At 58.9% G+C, this 19,654-nt stretch overlaps 1 protein-coding gene across 5 annotated transcripts; it reads right to left on the bottom strand.

Annotated features, from left to right (window-relative positions):
* Window positions 1–1,291: 1,291 nt before the first annotated feature.
* DENND6B (DENN domain containing 6B) lies at window positions 1,292–14,445 on the bottom strand. Of its 5 annotated transcripts, none has more exons than XM_061206719.1 (20): window positions 14,197–14,445; window positions 9,049–9,087; window positions 8,935–8,977; window positions 8,210–8,322; window positions 7,697–7,777; window positions 7,021–7,312; window positions 6,820–6,899; window positions 6,669–6,731; window positions 6,337–6,392; window positions 5,642–5,764; window positions 5,464–5,559; window positions 5,253–5,347; window positions 5,074–5,139; window positions 4,876–4,940; window positions 4,692–4,781; window positions 4,544–4,597; window positions 4,101–4,210; window positions 3,893–3,995; window positions 3,675–3,749; window positions 1,292–3,593 (listed from the first exon to the last, which is right to left on the bottom strand). In XM_061206719.1, exons 1-20 carry the CDS (start codon window positions 14,356–14,358, stop codon window positions 3,471–3,473), a joined length of 1,929 nt encoding a protein of 642 aa, XP_061062702.1. In that variant the 5' UTR covers window positions 14,359–14,445; the 3' UTR covers window positions 1,292–3,470. The 5 variants fall into 5 exon arrangements, with proteins under 5 accessions (XP_061062702.1, XP_061062704.1, XP_061062703.1 ...); XM_061206721.1 differs by having other exon boundaries at window positions 4,101–4,180; XM_061206720.1 differs by having other exon boundaries at window positions 4,692–4,772.
* Window positions 14,446–19,654: the final 5,209 nt, after the last annotated feature.

Here is a 19,654-nt window from a genome sequence, read left to right as displayed (position 1 = left end):
GGGAGAGGGGGAGGGAGAGGGGGAGGGAGAGGGGGAGGGGGAGGGGGAGGGGGAGGGGGAGGGGGAGGGGGAGGGGGAGGGGAGAGCGGGGGTGGGGAGGGAGAGGAGGGGAGCCCGCCGGGCTGAGCGCTCCCTGCGCGCCCCCCGCGCGCCCCCCCACCCGCGTCCCCGGCGCCTGGCGGCCGCAGTGGGCGGATGCGCCGCGTCGCCGGGGAGGTTCGGCCCGGTCCGCGTCCAGGCTCGCGCCAGAGGAGCCCAAGTCTGGGCTCTAGGGGAGAACGCCGGCAAGACCGAGGTCCCCGGCACCCCGACCCTCCGACTGGGGAACAGGCCGGCCACACCCCTACCCTTTGGGCGGTTGGGGGCTGCTGGGCCTTGTCCCCCAACCTCCAAGGGGAAGAGGACGCCTGCCCTGAGTCCCCTCACAAGCCGTCCTTGGCCTCTAGCGCCCTCCTTCCCCCGCCTCCCTCCCACCTCCCTCCCCCCACACCCAGGACCCGTCAACCCCTGGTGAAGTGCTTGGAGGTGGGTGGTGAGACCGAGCCTCTCCCTGGGGCGTCCAGCTCTGGACTAGAGCTTGCCCCACTTCTGGCCGCTCCAGCCCCCATCAGCCCTGGTCCTGACGCCCCTGGCCGCTCCCCCCACAACTCGAGCAGAGTTGGGGACCCCTATGGGGCCAGCTCTCCTGTGCGCTCCTGCTCCCCGCAGGACAGTCTGCAGTCACAAGCCCCGCTGTGCCAAGCAGCAACTGGGGACCCAGGGAGGACGTGGGGCCATTCCCCAGCCCTAACCTGCACTCCCACACTGGGTCCCCCCTTCCTTGGGCACCTGCCCTCCACCCAGACATTCCCGTTCCCGGCAGAGAGCCCACTTGCTCCTGCCCACCCCACCCAGCCCGGGCCTGGGACCTGCCCCCGATGCTCAGGAACGCCCCACTCAGGTGAAGCCACTGGAGAGGATCAATTCACTAGTTCTTTCTGCTACCCCCCCACCCCCAACCAGCCAGGCCACACCTTCACCCCTTTAGCCCTGAACCCATCCACACCAAGGCCCACCCAACGCCCCACCAAGAGAACCCTAAAGTTACCAGGCTCTGATAGGGATGCCAACTTTTTATCAGAAAAGGAAGTTAAAAGACAAGTATTGTGTCACAGAAGGACATTTTAATAGCAAAGATGTGGGAAGTCCACCATCCCAGACTAAAGCGGAGTCTTTAAATAGAGCGCAGGAAGCTTGGGGGTGAAGACCGTCCTTCCTGTCCCTGGGTCAGCCCACTGCCCTCCCACCCCCATCCCGGCCACCACACCAGGCCCACACACAACCCCCAAAAGCAGGCGGCTTCACACACTGGCCGCCGACCACAACGCCCTCTTGGACCACTGGTTCCTGCCCGCCCAGGCCCTCTGTCCACGGGGCTCTGGTAGGTGGTGGGTCTGCCTCTTTTGACCCTCCTGCCCCTCCTCCCTCCTCACTGCCTGTCCCCAGCCTGGTGGGGGGACAGAGGCTCAGCCCAGCCGGAGCTGACCTGATCCTGAGAGGGAACCCGGGGGCTTATGGGGGAGACGATGGAGTTGGCAGGACTCCACCCCCGGCCCGCACCCGCAGGCTACGCTGTACTCAGAGGCCTCGTCTGGGCAGGGGGGTCAGGCTGTGAGGAGGAGGCCCCTCCACAGCCCCAGGCACCCCAGGGGAGGGACCTCCTCCCACCTCTACCCTTCAGTGTTGCCCACCCTGCCAGGCGTCCCTCCCCCGACATCCCCCTGCACCAGTGTTCCTGAGGACAAGCCGCTGTGAGGGGCTGCTGCGTGGACTCAGGCAGAGTCCTCGAGGGAGATGGCAGGGATTCAGGGGAATCTGGTTGTGCCTTCCTGGGTTGATGGAGGCAAAAGTCCCTGAGGGCTTTGCGGAGGCCCCCTTGCTGCCCCTCCCCTGCAGCCCTCCATCACCTGCAGTCACCCTCAGAAAGCCAAGGGAGGGGACCGTGCAATGTGCTGGGGCACACCCCTCACGGCCCGTGGGCCACCCCTCCAGGCCAGACAGCAGGGCAGGCTGTCCAAAGCGGCACTGGGGCCACAAAGTCCTTCCTCACTTGAGGGCCTCCAGCTCGTCTCTCCCTCTGCTGCCTCGATTCTGTCCTCTGACTGCAGTCACACACCAGGCCGAGCTCAGCTGTCTGCGGGCTGGGGACGCGCCGGGCTGTCCTAGGCAGTGGTCAGGGCCGGACAAGTCGACACTGGCAGTTCTGAGGCCAGCGCCTGCTGTCATCTGGCGGCTCCACCAAAGCCCGCTTGGGAGGAGTGGCTGCGTCACTGCTCCATCCCGGGACATGGACTGTGGGGATTCAGGAGAGAAGGGAAAGCCCCCTGCTCGGCCTGCCTCCCGCACCACCTCGGGCAGCCAGGACTCAGCTCAGGTTGCCGCCGAGCCCATGCGGGCGTCTACGAGGCCTTGTGCCTCAGGTGAGGCGTCTGGGGTTGGATACGGTGGGACTGACCCAAAGGCCTGCAGCTCTGGGTCCACGCCTCACCCCCTGCCCCCGCCCCCCCCAGCTGGCAGTGCTGCCACTCTGTGCTGAGCTCTGATGGTGCTGATGGCAGCACCGGTGATTGCTTGGCCCAGCGCTCCAAGGTGTCACATGGGGGCGTGGATCCCTTCTGAGGGACTTTCACTCCTTGCCGAGGAGCTTGGTGCCCCAAGGCCGCGGTGGCTGTGAAGGGCTCTGGCTGCAGGGGCCTGGTCAGGCTAGAGTCCAAGCCCCTCGCTGCCTGTGGGGCTGCATGGACACGGGGGCGACTCGAGGGGCCTGCCAGCCGAGCAGCGGCGCAGGGCAGAGCGAACGGAGAAGGTGCCCAGTGGGGTGTCCCTGGAGTGGAACAAAGACAATGCCCTGGACCCGCCTGGCAGCCACGCGGGTCCTGGCGGCATCCCAGCGAACCACAGGGCATAGCTCTTCTCCGGGCAAAGTGGCTTCTCCCCTCCCAAGCGATGACCGCAGGTGAGGTTCCCCCCTCAGCCCCCAGGCAAGACAGGCGGGGGGCGGGCTGTGTGAGGAGAGGGGTCTGCCTGTCAGCCGCCTCCTTCCGTCCTGAGCTGGGCAGCCTGGTGGGTCTAAAGGACGCATCAGATGCAACGCCTGGGTCTGCAGGGCTCGGGCAGATGGGCTCCTGGAGGGGTGCGTGGCCTTGGCCCAGATCAGATCAGCAGGGCTCACAGCCTGCCCCCCACCCCTGCCTAAGACCCTGGAGAGGGCAGGTGGGGCCCAGGGGGAGGGGAGGCTCTGCCAGCACGTGATCCGCCAACAGTCAGGGGCCAGGCTGTAGTTCCAAATGCCACCTTGTCTGCTGGGATGATGGTGGTGCCAGGTGGGGGGCCAGGGCCAGGGGCAGCCGGGAGCTTGGGTGGGGGAGCTCGTGCTTGACTGGGGGGAGGGAAGCTCAGCCAGACCCTGGCCCCGGGCCATGGGCCCCATCCTAGGGAGGGCACAGGACGACCTGCAGGTCCTTGGGCAGGGAGCCGATGACTGTCTCGATGTACAGCCGCGCCCGCTTCAGCGTCGCCTCCTTCACGGGGAGCTGGTGGCCCTGTGCCCGAACCTGCAGGGGCAGCGGTGGTCAGGGGCAGGCGACCTTCACATCTGGCTGGCCGAGGCAGGGCAGGGCTGGGAGGCATCTCACCAGCCTCTCCCGAAGTTTCAGGACCAGATCCACGACCTCCACCTCGGACTTGTCCTTCATCCAGATCTCGATGTTCTGCGAGGACAAGATGAGGCCATCCGTCGCCAAGGCCCTCGCCCAGCTCTGGGCCTGTGTCCGCCCCTCCCTGCACTCTCCTCCAGCCCCTGTTCGGGGCTCGCAGCCCTCTGTGCTCTCCTGCAGCCAGGCGCCGCCCTCACCGCCTCACAGATGGCCTCGAGGTGCAGGGCCTCCAGCTTCTGGGCCATCTCTTTGTGCCGCTGTCGGTACCAGCCATCAAAATGGGGGGACTTGAAAAACCGCCTGTGGGGGGCAAGGGGCAGCAGCTGTGGGCTGACCCTGTGTGTTGAGGGATGGGCGTGGCCACCAGCAGCAGGAGCCCCAGGACCCTACCTACTGTCCACCCACCTGTAGAGGCCCAGCCAGTCGCCCTTGAGGAGGCAGGTGAGCTGGGGCCCCGAGTGCTCCAGGCTACGCAGGAAGTCGTCCTGGTGGAAGGGGTGGATCTGGGGAGGGGTCTGAGACAGGGGCTGGGTGAGCCTGGGTGCTGGGGGGGGCACGGCCTCACAGGCCCCGCACCTTGGCTGGTCAGGACCCTCCCCAGGGCACTTGGCAGACACACCCCTTGTGTGTCCCCCAGCCCCCACCCTGCAGGGACAGATCCCAGGGTGACCCTTCCCAGAGAAGAGGGCCTCGAACCCCTCCCCCCTCCGTGTGGCCCGCATTTCTCTTCCCTGTGAGGGCCACCTGCAGGTGTGGTGGGGACGGGCTGGCCCCAGGGGCTCCTGCCCACCCCCCCCACCAAAGGATCGGCATAGGGCCCATCCTCCCAGCCCCTCCCTGGACCACACCTTCCAGGGCGTGATGCTCTTCTGCAGGGGCATGAGGCTGGCCATGTAGTGCTCCTGGGGGGGAAGGGGAGTGAGTCTGGAGTCTGGGGCACAGCCTGCTGCCTGCCCCTCCAGCCCGGCCCCCTCCTCCCCGCCGGCCGGGCCTCACCAGAGGGATGATGAAGCTCTGCGTGAGCTCCAGGAGGTGCCGCCTCAGCACTGCAGTCTGCACGTCCGACGGCCGCTTCTTCTGCAGGCCCTGGGGGGCGAGGGCTGAGCCACAGCAGGCCGGCTGCGCCCCCTTCACACACCGAGCCCAGCTTCCCCGCCCCCGGAGCGCCCCCCAGCGGTACCTTAAGCAGTCGTCTGAGCAGGGCCTTGTCTCGGTGGAGGTAGGTCGTGTACGCAGTGTAGAGGCCTGGGGAGGGCAGAATGGCAGCGCGCTCTCCTCGGGGGCGGGGCACCCCCTTCAGCTGTGCCAGTACATTTGCCCGCCCCACCCCGCCCCAAGGCGTGTCTCTGGGTCCCGGGAGGAGAGGAGGGGCACAGACCTGGCTTGGTGTCCAGGGTCTTCAGCCTTGAGGGCTTTTTCAGTTTGACCTGCTTGGGAAGGTCCCCTACGAGACACGCCCCATGGCCGGCCCTCAGGGTCTCAGTTCTGCCTCCGCAGGCTCAGACCCGGCGAGGCCCCGTGTTCCCAGGACCCTTGGGCGGAGGCCGGGGGCCTCACCTGGCATCTTGGGCTCCCCGATGCGGAGAACATGGGGCCAGTGCTGGAGCGTTTTGATAAAGAAAGGGTTTGTGACTCCCAGGACCACGCTTGGTCTAGAGAGAGAGAGAGAGAGAGAGAGAGAGAGAGAGGGAGGGAGGGAGGGAGGAGAGGCAGACGCAGGCGCAGGGCGCAGGGCGCAGGGCGGGCAGGTGGGCAGGGCGGCACTTACGGGGCCTGCGTGCGTGTCGTGAACTCCTTGAACTCGTTATCATGGACGGTGAAGTAGGGGCGGTAGTCGCAGCAGAACTTGAGGGGCTGCAGGCAGCTGTGGGGAGGGACCCGCAGGGACAGTGAGTTCGCAGGGCTGGTCCAGGGCCCCCGGCCCCTCGCGTTGCCGCCCGACCCACCTGGTCAAGGCCAGCACCATCTCCGAGGACACGGCGGGCGAGGGCGCCAGGACCAGCAGGGGCTCCCCGAGGAGCATGAGCTCCCACAGCAGCTGCACGTGGGCCAGCACGGGCCGGAAGCACCTGGGCCGGCGGGGGCGTTGGGGAGGCCGGGTGGGAGGCTCCCCAGCCCTTGCCCACCTGCCCCCACCCAGGCCCAGGCAGGCCCTGTCTGGGTGAAGGCTGGGCCTCACTCCAGAGGGAAGGCGGCGGTGAGGCCTTGTGAAGACGCCGAGGGCGTGTCCAGGGCACTCCCCCGCCACCCGGTTCTGACCCTCCACCTGTGCTGCCTGGCCTCGCGCCCAGGCCATGCCTGAAACCGACAGCCCTGGCTCCCGCTGGGCCCAGCACGGGGCCAGAGGGTCTCCAAAGGTGGGGTCCTCTGCTGGCCCCCCACAGAGGGCACCTCTGGCAGCATCTCCCACCACAGCTGCTCCCTTCCCTGCACCTGCCTGCTAGGACCTGACTTCCTGCCCCCGGTGCTCACTTCCTCTGGGGGCAGACATCGGGGCACCGGGCTCCTCTTCTGCGTGACTCTCCCTCTCAGAACGGGCTGGGGGCTAACTCCTGACGGCCCCCAGCGCCCCCGCCCCCATGGGCCTCGTGGGATCACTCATCACCTACCGGGGCAGCAGGTGGTGGCCTGCCGGGCTCACCTGAACAGGTCCAGCTCATGGACACTGGTGAGGACGACCGGGGCTGGTAGCAGGTTCTGAGAGGAAGGGTGGGTGGGGTCAGGCCGAGGGGGAGGATGGCACCCCAGAAGCCCCGAGCAGCACCAGTCACCCCGGGAGAGTCCCGGGGGCCGCAGTCCCTACCCGCATGCCTCCCCGCACCCCACGGCCCTGCACGGAGACGCGGGCCCCTGTGTCTGGGGTCTGGCCGACCCCCAGGGCCCCCAGCAGGTGAGGTGGGGAGGCCCAGGCAGGTGGGAGGGTTGAGGGTTGAGGCAGGTATGGGGCCACCAGCCTGGGAGCAGGGCGCCCACCTCGTGGCTGCACTGCTTTGGAGGACCGGATTCAGGCTTGTCTGCCCTGGATGGGATGTGCACCTATGGATGAAGGAAGCAGCTGCCAGTGGGGCCGGGTGGGGTGTCGACATGCACTGGGGCCGTCCCACCCCAGCCAGCCAGCCCTCACCTGGAGGACGACTCCCATGACAGGCAGGTTCAAGGTCTGCCCCGGCACAGGGGCCGGCCACTGGTCAATCTCATTGCAGACTGTGAACACAGGTGGCCAGCGTCAGAAGACTGTCCTGGAGAAAGCTGCCCGCCGGAGCCACCAGGAGCTACAGCTGGGATGACGACGAGGCAGCTCTGGCAGCGCCTGCCGGCCACTCACCCGCTTCCAGGCAGGGCGCCAGCTTGTCGAAGTACTCGGGGGCGACCAGGCTCAGCAGCGCCTGGAACAGCCGGACGAAGGGCAGGCGGGACACCAGCACCAGAGACTGCAGGGCCCGGGGCCGGTGAGATGTCGCCCCAGCCCCTTGGGACCCTGCGGGGACCCCTGAGGCCTGGCTCATCCAGGGTCGCCCAGGGCAGGGTGTCCCACCGACTTCCCAGGAATGGCCTGACGTGGGACTCCAGGCTATTAGAAAACCCCAGGTGCAGCAGGGCAGGGCTGGACCCCAGGCCTTCAGAGGGAAATGCACGTGGCCAGGATCATGGGATGGTCTCCCCGGGGCTCAAGCAGCTTTTGCTTTTGGTGTCTGAGTTCAAGACTGAAGTCGTCCTAATCTTGAAAGTGTGACAAGGGCCCCCCTCCTCCCACAGCGAGGAGCAGGGAGGCCTGAGCCAGAGACCGGGCTGGGCGAGGGAGGGGCAGCGGAGCCTGTTCCCCAGAGGCCGCCCCCGCCCCGAGGTGGTGCGGTGGCCCCCGCCCAGGGCCAAGTGGCTAGGGCTGCGGAGGGGTGGGTGCTCCTGGAGGCTCAGGACCCACCCCCAGACCATCAGCCTCTCCCGATGGCTGCTGGCCCCCAACTCTCAGCGGGGCCACCCCAGAGCAGCCAGCAGCTCACCTTCTGGAAGTAGCCCCTCTTCACGGAGCTGTCCTTCACCTGCCTGAAGTACACGTAGCCAAAGTAGTGTGCAGGCTCCCTCTGGAAGGAGGGGTATCGGCCAGGCCGCGCCCACTTCTCACACTCCCTCCTGCCCCCTCGGACCCCCACGCAGGCTGGGGTCTGCCTGGGAGTCACGGCCCGGAAGGCAGGCAACCGCTCTCCAGGGACATCTCCGCAGACACAGTGGTCAGCGGTTCAGGGGCCCGAGAGCACCCGCAGGCGTGCACCGGCCTCTGCACACCGAGCCACGCCCTGGCGCACGTGGCACACAGGAAAAGCTCCAGGGACCCTGGCAAGTCCTCAGAAGCGCTGGCCCACCCCCAGTCGAGGCTGGGGTGCCGGGCCGGGCCTGCGGCAGTTGGAGACCCTGCTGGCTGGGGCTGGCCAGGCGCCTTGAAGGGGCCGCTCACACCCGCCTGACCCTGGCCTGCAGGGGGAGGGGAGGAGCGGTGGAGAGGCAGCCCGGCTCACCTGCAGAGACACGGGGGCCCCACTGTCACAGTGCCTGTCATCCGTGTGCCAGGGGCGCCTCTGCCCTCCACACTGACGAATGCGGAAGCTGAACTGAGTATCCCCGAGGCAGCCTGGGGAGGAGGTGGTCCCCTCACGCTGTGTCCGGGTTGGGCTGGAGCCTCTCCTGCCAGCATGTGGGGCGGGGGGCCAGGGAGGGGGCGAAGCCTCTGCCAGGCTGCAAATGCCTCAGAAAAGCCCAGCCCTCCGGCTCTGTGTCTCCCGACAGAGGTCCCTGTGTCCTAGACTCCCGCACCTAAGGGTTTAAACTCGGCACACAGAGAAGCACAGCCACAGCCCCGCAGCGCACGCACTGTGGGCAAGCAGAGGCCGGGGGTCGCGTGTGGCCCGCCGTAGCCTGCCCGGGGCGGAAAACCAGGCCGGCCCAGACACCCGAGCCCCGGAGAGGAGCAGAGGCCAGGACCCAGCTCCTGGTGACCCCTCTGCTGGGGTGAAGGAGGCCGGAGACCCCACTGCCCAGAGACACCTCTTTTCACGGGAACCGGGGAAACTGGCTGCTGCGGCCTGGGGCTCTGGCTGTCTCCCTGGAGCGGGAAGCGGGACCGGGGCTTACAGGCTGTGCAGGCCTGGCTGCAGGGGCTCCTGGGCAGCCTCATCTCCCTCCTTCTTCTTCTCCCCACAGCCCCAGAGAGACACCCAGGCCGGGGCGAGGCGGGGTGGCCTACCTGAGTGGGAGTCGGGAAAGGACAGGTAGCAGATGCTGCTTTTCTGAAACACAGGAAAGCCAGTGAGGGCCTGCTCCCCGGGTGAGGGCTGCTCCTGGGAGGGCTGGGACCCACCTCCTTGTCCGTGAGCTGGAAGTCGCTGGGGTACACCAGCTGCGGGGGACACAGAGCACTCGGTGACGTGGGCTTGGCAGGCTTGGTGCTGGGCTGCAGGTGTGTCCTCCCCCCCCCCCCCCACCTCCCAGTACTGTCAGACCCTCTGGCTCTTCCCCACCTCTGGCTCCCTGCTGACCCCTCCTCCTCCCTTCAGGGCTCCAGCCCCCTGCCCCGCCTCCCCAGGCCCCTCTCGGCCCGAGGCCACTCCTGGCCTCCATCCTTCCCTTTTCTTGGCCAGCGCACAACTGGGTGAGCTCCTCGACTCCCTTCTCACACCCCTCGCCCTCAAGGCCACTCGCCCAGACTGGGCCTCCCTGCCCCCATGTCCCGACAGTCTGTCCCCATAGCCTCCTCTCCCGCCTAGAGCGGCTGCAGGGCCCTGCCTGCTGGCCCCCACCTCCTGTACCCTCTCAGCACTCCAAACCCAACCCCCCCCCCACCCCCAGCCAGAGGGTCTTAGGCTCTGCGGCTCCTCTGGGCCTGCTCTTCCAGACGGCCTGGCCAGCCTCCCCATCCCGTCTTAACTCAGACGTTGCCTGACACTGGCACCCTTGCCTCTGAGCATCTTCACTCCAACCCCTGCTACTCAGGGGTCTGGGAGCTTCCGGCCTGCTCCCTGCTTGGAGTGTGACCCCTGGAGTACCCAGGCCCCTGGAGTGTACAGTGAGCTGACCAGCTGGACAGGCTCTACCTGGGAGACAGGCCACACTCTAGGGGAGCCAGTAGCCCTGTACACAGGCAAATGGCCAGAATGGATTTCTTTGCAGGAAACGAAAAAGGCAGGGAACCTCCAGAGCCCTCACTCCCTGCAGGCCCCCAGGTGTCTCCTGGGGACCTGGTGCGCCTTGGGCATCACTGCTGCCCTGGCCCGTGCTCAGATGCAGCAGGACGGCTCTCCCAGGAAGCGGCTATGCCGGGAGCCAGGAGCTGAGGGCCTGCATGCGTGGCCCCCTCCTCACTCTGTTGGCCAAACTCCCATGCGGAGGAGGACTTGGGTTTTGGCTGACATGAGGCTTCTTCTGGGGTGTGCCCTGAACCCCCATATGGTAAGGTACTGTGCCCTGGGACTTGCACTGTTGTAATAATGTAGCTTCTATCTTTGTTTGCTCTGGGCTCGCTGCTCTGGGCTCGCTGCTCTGGGCCTATTCTGTCTCCTCCGCTGCCACCAAGTGTCCTAAGGACAGGGACCGTGTTCCCTGGTACTTCTGCCTCCCAGCCCCTGGCAGGGAGTAGACCCTCACCAAATACTGTACAGGCACACCTCGTTTTATCACACTTTGCTTTATTGTGCTTCGCAGATGTTGCATTTTTTACAAAATAAAGGTTTGTAGCAACCCTATAGGTGCCATTTTCCCAACAACACTTGCTCACTTTGCATCTCTGCATCATATTCTCGTAATTTTCACAATATTTCAAACTTTTTCATTATTATATTTGTTACAGTGACCTATGATCAGTGATCTTTGATGTTACTATTGCAAAAAGATTAACAACTCACTGAAGGCTCAGATGATAGCACTTGTTAGCAGTAAAGTACTTTGAAATCAAGGTATCTACATTGTTTTTTAAGATATTATGGTATTTCTTGCATACTTAATAGACGACAGTCTAGTGTAACCATAACTTTTATATGCACTGGGAAACCAGCAAATCTGTGTGACTTGCTTTACTGCAGTGGTCTGGAACCGAACCTGCAACATCTCCAAGGTGTGCCTGTATTTGTGGAGTGCGTGAAAACATGTCTCCAAAGAATAATGGAACAGGTGGGGCATGTGGAAATCTCAAGGAGATGTCAGCTAAGGAGGCACCAAGAAGGAAGGGCCAAGAGGAGGGAGGGGAGCCAGCCAAACAGTATTTGTCTGTGGGGCGGACCCACAGAGGTACCTTGAGATGGCTCCAAGAGAGGAGGGGCCACAGGACCACTCGGGCCCCTGCGTGTCCTTGTTGAGAAGGGCAGAGGAAAGGCGGGTGCCTGGCAGCTGGGGCAGGGCCACGACGGGCCCTCGGTGCTGAGGTCAGGGGTCAGGAGTTTTGTAGCATCTGAGCAGGCTCCGCAGCCACGCCCAGGGCTCCAAGTTCACTGTTCACAAGCTGGGAGCAGAGCTGGAGGGACGGCCCTGCCTGATTGAGGAGAGGAATGGAGCAGACCCTCAGAGAGGGGCAGAGAGCGAGGAGTCTGCCGCACGATGAACCCTGTGCCCTGGAACCACAGGGGTCTCGTCCTTTCCACGGGAGCCAGTCTGCAGGGGCTGCAGCTCCTGTAACCCAGTCGTCCCTGAGGAAGACAGATGCAGCGAGCCTCGCCTTGCTGGAGAAGGTACCTCTAGGAAAGTGCTTCTCGAAGGGTGGTGTGGGTACCCTAGGCTCCCAGAGGCGAAGCTGCCTTTTTCACTCTCTTCTCACTGTGTGCAGTGAGGCTTCCAGAGGCTGTGACACAGGCCATCAAGGGGAACTGACTGAAGCTGACGTGAAGATACAGCTGCCTTCTATTTGGCCTTTAAAAAGGGATGTAAAAGTGTCAAATAATGCCATTCTCCTCACTGAATTTGTTTTTGAAAATATGGTTATTTTTGTGGAAATATATATATTTTTAAAATAAATAAATATTTATTTATTTATTTATTTTTGGCTGCGTTGGGTCTTTGCTGCTGCGCGCGGGCTTTCTCTAGTTGAGGCAAGCGGGGGCTACTCTTCGTTGCGGTGCATGGGCTTCTCATTGCGGTGGCTTCTCTTGTTTACACATGGTATCCGTTGTTTTTTAAAATGGATTAATAAGCATTTTTAATTTTTCTGTTTTAACTTCTAGTATAGGAAACATCGATAGATACGACCCACATAAAAAGCCCCTTGGGACCCTCAGTACTTTTGAAGACTAAAAGGGTCCTGAGACTGGGCAGTGCAGGAGCTGCAGCTGGGAGGACGCGGACACCTGGGAGAGGAGGGACCCTCTGGGCCCCGGGCCGCGGTTCGCTGCATGGGCTTCTCGGGTCAGCGGGGATGCCGAGAGGAGAGTTTCCAAGGGCTGAGGCAGCAGAGCCAGGCCCTTTGCTCAGCTGATGTGCACAGCCTTGCCCGCTCTCCCCTCGTGTCTGATCCCTGCCTCACCTGCAGGCTCCAGTGCACCCATGTGGGTGGGACCCCCCCTCAACATACCCATTGCGCTCTAGGGGGTCCTGAACCACTTACTCTCTGCGTCTCTAGCACAGAACGTGAACTCCTGGTGGGCAGGGCCCTGTCATCGCATTCAGCTCTGTGTCCATGTGTCCAGCACCAGTACCGTGGGGCCTGGCTGGTGGCAGTTGCCCAATACTTGATTTATTGAATGAGTGAATGATCGGCTCCTTGCCTTTGCTTTCGCTGGCTTTTTTGGGGGAGGGGTTACCTGAAACAGCCCCCTCTCCCCCGCCCGGCTGCCTCCTTCTCATCCTCCAAGATATGGCCAAACCCCCATTCCTTCCTCTGAGCTGCGTCTGTCCATGGAGTCTCCGTGATCCATGAGCTCCTGGAAGGCAGTCCCTGGGTCTTCCATCATGTCCCAGTGCCAAGCGCAGTGCCAGAGCCTCTGTGGTGCTCGGCCAGGCCAAGCCCGGAATAAGCGAGCGCAGGGCAGATGCTCCGTGAGTGATTGTGGACGCAGCTGAAATGACCCCTGATCTTCCCCATGATTTCCAGGGGAGAGAAGAAAGACAAGATGCAAACCTGATGAGCATCGTGTGGTTGCACTGCCCGATTCCTGCACAGACTTGATGATTAGGAGGGGCCGTGGGCCCCCCCAACGCCCCCTCCCTGAGCTATGCAGCCTCAGCAAAGCTCAGAAGCCCCAGCACATGGAGCCTGTAACAGCTGTTGCCTGAATGGTTACGTCCTAGGAAATTATACACGAGAACGCCTTACGGAAACAGTCGACTCTCTTGTGATTTTATTGGGAACAATTTGGGCACCAGCAGGAATGTGGGCTCTGTGACGTTAGGCAAATCACCTCACCTCTCTGTGCTCAGGTCCCTGCGTCAAGTTAATTTGGTGCGCCACGTGGGGACTGGTGTGGTGGAATGGGGTCTCCACAGCAAGCTGGGCAGTGTCAGCCCTTGCCGTTTGTTAGGACTTGGGCTTCCCACAGCCTCATGGAGTTCAGCAAGGCCTTGGAAAACACCCTCTCACTCTGACGCTGGCTTTCCAACGATGGCTGATCAGCCTCATCTCAGCCAACTGCAGTCATGGGATGCGCCACCTCCTGGGTTCTCAGACAGTTCCTTCTGACAGCGTGCTGAAGCGTACCTCCCAGCCTCCCCTGCCCTGATCAGCTCCATGGTCTATGTCATGGCCTTCAGGGCCTGGAGAAGACCATCCCCCCAGGCCTGCATTACTACAGAAGGCCTTCCTCCCTGAGTCTGTCATGTTTTCATCTACACCCACGTGGGTGGGGGTAGGGAAGGGTCTTGCAGGTAGTGGGGACACCCCAGGCTGGGTGGGCTGGGGGCAGTCAGTGAACAGAAAGATGGCTCTTGGGTCTGGTTGTGACCCGCAAGGGGTCTGGATCAGACTCTAAGTGAACAAGGAGATTTCCAAAGATTTAAGCAAGAGAGCCACAAATATTGGACTTGGGGGTACAGTAGCAATGGTAATGAATCTGACAGCCCTGCTGTAGGTGGAGCTGTCAGCCTTGTCCCCGGATGGGATGTGGGGTGGAGGGAGGGGAGGAGTCAAGGGTGACCCCTGGGATTCTGGCTAGAGTAAATGAGGGGAGAAGGTATCATAGTGTGGGAAAGGCGGGGGAGAGGAAGGGAGAGGAGACAGCTTTTTACTGGGAGAAAAATCAAGAGTACCACTTTGGGTATCCGAAGTGCAGGGCTCTTCGCTCCCCCACCCCAAAGGGCGGTCTTGGCAACTTAACTTTTTTTCTTCTGCTTGGGAGCGCACCTTTCAGGAAGTGACAGGTGCAGGGTTTCTGGGGAGGAAGAAGCCACCTGGGGGGTCTGTCTGCCTGAAGGTACCTCACCTGCGGAGGGATTCCCGCCGCCCCTCGGCGATGCCTGAGCCACACTAGCCGGCGGCGACAGAGCAGGACCCGCCCTCCCCGGCCTCCCCACGGCCCGCTGCCCCCCTCACCTCCAGCGCCTGGCCCAGCTCCAGGTCGAAGGTGACCACACACACGCACTCCAGCCAGGCCGAGAAGCGTGCCCAGGGTGCCCCCGGAGCCCGCGCTCCGCAGGACGGCGCGCCGAGGCGGCCGCGAGCCTGGTGGGGCCCGGCGCCCGACCCCTGGTCCATGGCCCCGGCTACTGAGAACGGCCGCGCGTTGCCGGGTGAACGGCCCGAGGCGTTGCCGGGGGAACGGACTGGAGGCGGTGGCCTGGGCGCGCCCGGACCGCTCCGCGGAGCAGTCGAGCGGCCGTCGCGGACCAGAACGGCCCAGACGCGGCCTCGCACGCCCCTGGCGGCCGGAGGACTGCCGTGCGGCGGAGCAGCGCCGAGCCCACCAAAGAGAAGGGACCGCTCGGGCCAGAGCGGCCCCAAGCCTGGAGGAGGGACTTCCGGCGGGGCGTGTGAGCCCGGGGGAAGACGGGTTAGGGCGGGGTCGCGGCCCCCGGGGACACCGTGAGGACGGGCGAAGTCGAGATTGGTGGGTACCTTACCCGGCCAGCTTTCCTAACGGGATTTCGTCGTTACGAGCTCCCATTCTACCAACTATCACACACAGATTCCAGCGATTCTGGGAGTCCCTCGAGTTTTCTCCCTGGGGTCGCCTCCGGATATGGGGTCCTGCAGAGGGCTGTCACGTCCGGGGTTCGTGTCTGACCACTGGGGCATCTTTGTTTCCAATGGCCTGGTCGTCAGTGCGTGCAGACCCGCCCGCGCCAGTCCCCTTCTCGCCTCTTGCGTCCAGCGCTCTTCCAGATATTTCCGGGCCCCCTCTTGGGCTGCCTTGCACACTGTCCCAGACCTGTCTGTCGAAACCAGACACAGCGTATAACACACATAATTCGAGCCACCTGTGCCGTTTTATTTTCTGCTGCGGCGGCGAAGTGTGGCTGGGGGGGTGGGGCAAGTCCCCCTCCCTCTTTGACGTCGCATCTCCCTCCAGCATTCCTCTTGGCAGAGCCAGGCACCAGCCCTTGCTCCTCGAAATGTGGCCGCAGAGTCCCCCCCACCCCCCAGCATCACACAGCCGATCATGGAAGGGCGACTTTGGAGCTGAGACAATAACTTAACTGACACGCTATATATATTTTACTTTTTTTTTTTTTTTTAAACTAAAGCTCCCCACTCCAAAGTTAGGCTAGGCTAGGCTAGGTCGGAGTAACAACCCTCAAGTCCTCAGCAGGATTTTCACTGTGCATGGACTGGTGGGAGAGTCAGGTGGCTCTCCTTGACTTACCTCTGGAACACATGGCCTCCTAGGTCACTGGCAGTGGAAAAGAGATTAATGGAGGCCTGCTAGCTATTAATTGCGTTGGCCGACAAGTGATATATACAGCACTTCTGCCTACAGTCCATAGGCCAAAATGAGTCAGAGAAGGCAATGTGATAAGGGAATAAGAGAGAGAAACTGGTAGTTGCCACACTGCTGGCTTTGAAGATGGAGGAAGGGACCATGAACCAAGGAATGCAGGCAGCCTCCAGAAGCTAGAACAGGCAAGGAAACGATTCTCCCCTAGAGCCTCTAGAAGGAATGCGGTTCTGCTGACACCTTGATTTAAGCCCCATAAGACTCATTTCAGATTTTTGACTTCCAGAACTGTAAGATAATAAGTGTGCATTGTTTTAAGCCACTAAGTTTGTGGTAATTGTTATAGCAGCCCTATGGACGCTAATACATACAATATGCAGCCTATTCTGTCTGGTTTCTTGCACTTAGCATAATATTTTTGAAGTTTATCCATGTTGTATATATCAGTAGTTTGTTCCTTTATATGAATAGTAGTTCATTGTCTGGATACATGACATTTTCTTTAACCTTTCACAGTGGAATTATTTAAAGAAACCTCAGTTGAAGATGGAGCCAGGACAGGTCGTTAGGGGGCTCTGTCATGCCCGCCGTGCATCCTCAATTACCAGAAACAGGAAGACAGGTGCCTCTACTCTCTCTCCAACAGGAAGAAGAAATCCCTCCGGCCCAAGGACATCCCAGCCAATCAGAGACTGTCACAGCCCAACCAATGGGAAGCCTCCATGCTCCGCCAGCGGACTCTAGTTATCACAGTACCTCCCAACTGACCCCTTTTCCCTATAAAAGCAAACTCCCTTTTCGTGTTTTTTGGATTTACTTGTAGTCTGCCATAGTTTCCACATCATGAATTACAGTTCCTCTGGCTATTCCTGAATAAACTTGCTTTTGCTGGTGAAACAACTGGCTATTATGTTATTAGAGTCAACACACCAATTGATGTTTGGAACGTTTCCAGTTTTTGCCTGTAATAATGCTGCTATGTACACTCCTGTACAGGTCTTTTTGTGGACACCTGTTTTAACTTCTCTTGGGTAAAAACCTAGGAGTGAAAGTATTGGGCTGTATGTTCAGTTTATGTTTAACTTTATAAGAAACTGTCAAACTATTTTCCAAAGTGGCTTTACCATTTGACGTTTCCACCAGCAATGTATGAAGGTTCCAGTTTTTCCACATCCTCACCAGCATTTGAGGTTGTCAGCCTTTTTAATTGTAGCCATCCAAGGGGTTGTGTAGTGACATGTGGGTTAATTTAGAATTTCCCTAATGATGACTGATGTTGAGCATCTTTTTTTTTTTTAATATTAATTATTTGGCTCCACCAGGTCTTAGTTGCAGTACGCAGGATCTTTGTTGTGGCATGTGGGCTCTTAGTTGTGGCATGCGGGCTCTTAGTTGCGGCATGCATGTGGGATCTAGTTCCCTGACCAGGGATCGAACCCAGGCCCCCGGCATTGAGAGCGCAGAGTGTTAACCACTGGACCACCAGGGAAGTCCCTTGAGCATCTATTCATGTGCCCGTAAGTCATTTGTATTACCTTCTTTGGTGAAATGTTTATTTAAATCTTTTGCCTCTTTTTAAATTGGGTCGTTTGTCTTATGAGTTATAAGATTTTTAAAAAATATATATTCTAGAATCAAGTCCTTTATCAGACATACGATTTAAAATTTTTTTCCTGGTTTGTGGCTTGTCTTCTATTTTTCTTAATGGCATCTTTTGAAGAGCAAAGGTTTTTTATTTTGATGAAGTCTAAGTTATGAATATTTTTCTTTTTGGTAGTATGTTTATGGTCTCATATCTATCGAATCTTTTCCTAACCCAAATAATTTCTCCTAAGTTTCTTCTAGAAGTATTTCACCTCTCAGATTTAGGGCTGTGATCCATTTTGAACTAATTTTTGTGTATGGTGTGAAGTAAGGGTTTAACTTTTTTTTTTTTGGCATGTGGATAACCAATTTTTCCAATATCATTTTTTAAAAAGATATTGCTTCGGGGACTTTCCTGGTGGTCAGTGGTTAAGTCTCCGTGCTCCCAATGCAGGGGGGCCTGGTTCGTTCCCCAGTCAGGGAACTAGATCCCACATGCATGCCGCAACTGAGTTCACATGCCACAACTAAGGAGCCCACATGCCACAACTAAGACCCGGTGCAACCAAATAAATAATAAATAACTAAATATTTTTAAAAAATCGTTATAAGTCAAAGACTGTCTCTTTAAAAAAAAAAAAAAAGATATTGCTTGGGAGTTCCCTGGTGGCCTAGTGGTTAGGATTCCGGGCTTTCACTGCTTCAGCCTGGGTTCAATCCCTGGTCAGGGAAATGAGATTCCACAAGCCGTGCAGCGTGGTCAAAAAAAAAAAAAAAAAAAGATATTGCTTCCCTATTGAATTGACTTAGCACCTTTATAAAACAAATCAATTGGTCATATTTTTGAGGGTTTTTTTTTTTACTACTCTGTTCTATTGATATATATGCCTATCCTTATGCCAATTCTATTCTGTCTTGATTATTCTAGCTTTATAGTACATTTTGAATTCAAGAAGTGTGAGTCCTCTAATTTTCAAAATTGTTTTGGCTACCTCAATCCTTTGCATTTCTGTGTAAATTTTAGCATTAGCTTGTCAGTTTCTATTAAAAAAAAAAGACCACCTGCTGAAAAATTCACCGATATTGCACTGAATCTATTGATCAGGTTTGGGGAGAATTGCCATCTTGGCAATACTGAGTCTTTTTTTTTTATTTTAAGGAATTAAAAAAAAATAAATTTATTTATTTATTTATTTTTGGCTGAGTTGAGTCTTTGTTGCTGCGCGTGGGCTTTTCTCTAGTTGCAGCGAGCGGGGGCTACTCTTCGTTGCGGTGCGCGGGCTTCTCATTGCAGTGGCTTCTCTTGTTGCAGAGCACAGGCTCTCGGCGCGCGGGCTTCAGTAGCTGTGGCTCGCGGGCGCTACAGCACAGGCTCAGTAGTTATGGCGCACGGGCTTAGTTGCTCCGCGGCCTGTGGGATCTTCCCGGAGCAGGGCTCGAACCCGTGTGCCCTGCATTGGCAGGCGGATTCTTAACCACTGTGCCACCAGGGAAGCCCAATACTGAGTCTTTTAATCCATGAACATAGCATGTCTCTCCATTTATTTAGGCCTTGTTTAATTCTTCTCAGCAATGTTTTGTAGTTTTTATTGCATGGGAGTTGCAAGACCACCCCCAGATTTGATGATTTGTAGGAGGGCTCATAGGACTCAGCATAGAGTCATTTTCATGGCCATGATTTATTACAGGTAAAGGATACAAGGTAAAATCAGTAAAGGGAAAAGGCTCATGGGGCTAAGTTTGGGGGAGACCAGGTGCCAGCTTCCAGTGTCGTCACGTAGTTACACAGGACAAACTTACTTGTCCCAGGGAGTTGTGACAATGGGTGTGAAATGTTGCCAACCAGGTAAGTTCATCAGAAACTCAGCACCCACGGTTTTATTGGGAACTTATATTTATTTCCTAAGGCTGCTGTAACAAACTGATACAAACCTGGAGACTTCAAACAACAGAAATTTGTTCTCTCTCAGTTCAGGAGGCCAGAAGCCTGAAATCAAGGTGTCAGCCTGGTTGGTTCCTTACGGAGGCTCCGAGGGACAATCCATTTCAAGCCTCTATGCTACCTTCTGGTTGCTTCCAGCAATCCTTGTAGGTTTATCACTCCAATTTCTGTCTCTGTCTTTACATCACTTTCTTCCGTGTGTCTTCTCTCCTTTTCTGAGAAGGATACTTGTCATTGGATATAAGACCCACGCTGATCCAGGATGATCTATCTTGAGATCTTAACTTAATAACATCTGCAAAGACCCTTTTTCCAAAGGTCACATTCACAGGTTTTGGGTAGATATATATCTTTTGGGTGGGGCCACTGTTCAATCCACTGCAGGGCTGGCCAGATAGGCAGTCTCTGCCCGGTGCCTAACAAAATTCCAGGCACCCGGAAAGAAAGCAGATTTCAACATAAGTCATATTGTTTGGCTCAAAGAGCCACTCTGATCATTTCCAGGGATGGTGGGAACTTTCCCGAAATCCAGGTTCTCAGATGTCAGTCAAGGGCTAACTGTGTAAGCAGGGGTTTTATTTGTTTGTTTG

Source organism: Eubalaena glacialis, chromosome 11, assembly GCF_028564815.1.
Source record: "Eubalaena glacialis isolate mEubGla1 chromosome 11, mEubGla1.1.hap2.+ XY, whole genome shotgun sequence".
Lineage (NCBI taxonomy): Eukaryota > Metazoa > Chordata > Mammalia > Artiodactyla > Balaenidae > Eubalaena > Eubalaena glacialis.
This window is presented reverse-complemented; position numbering and strand designations above follow the sequence as displayed.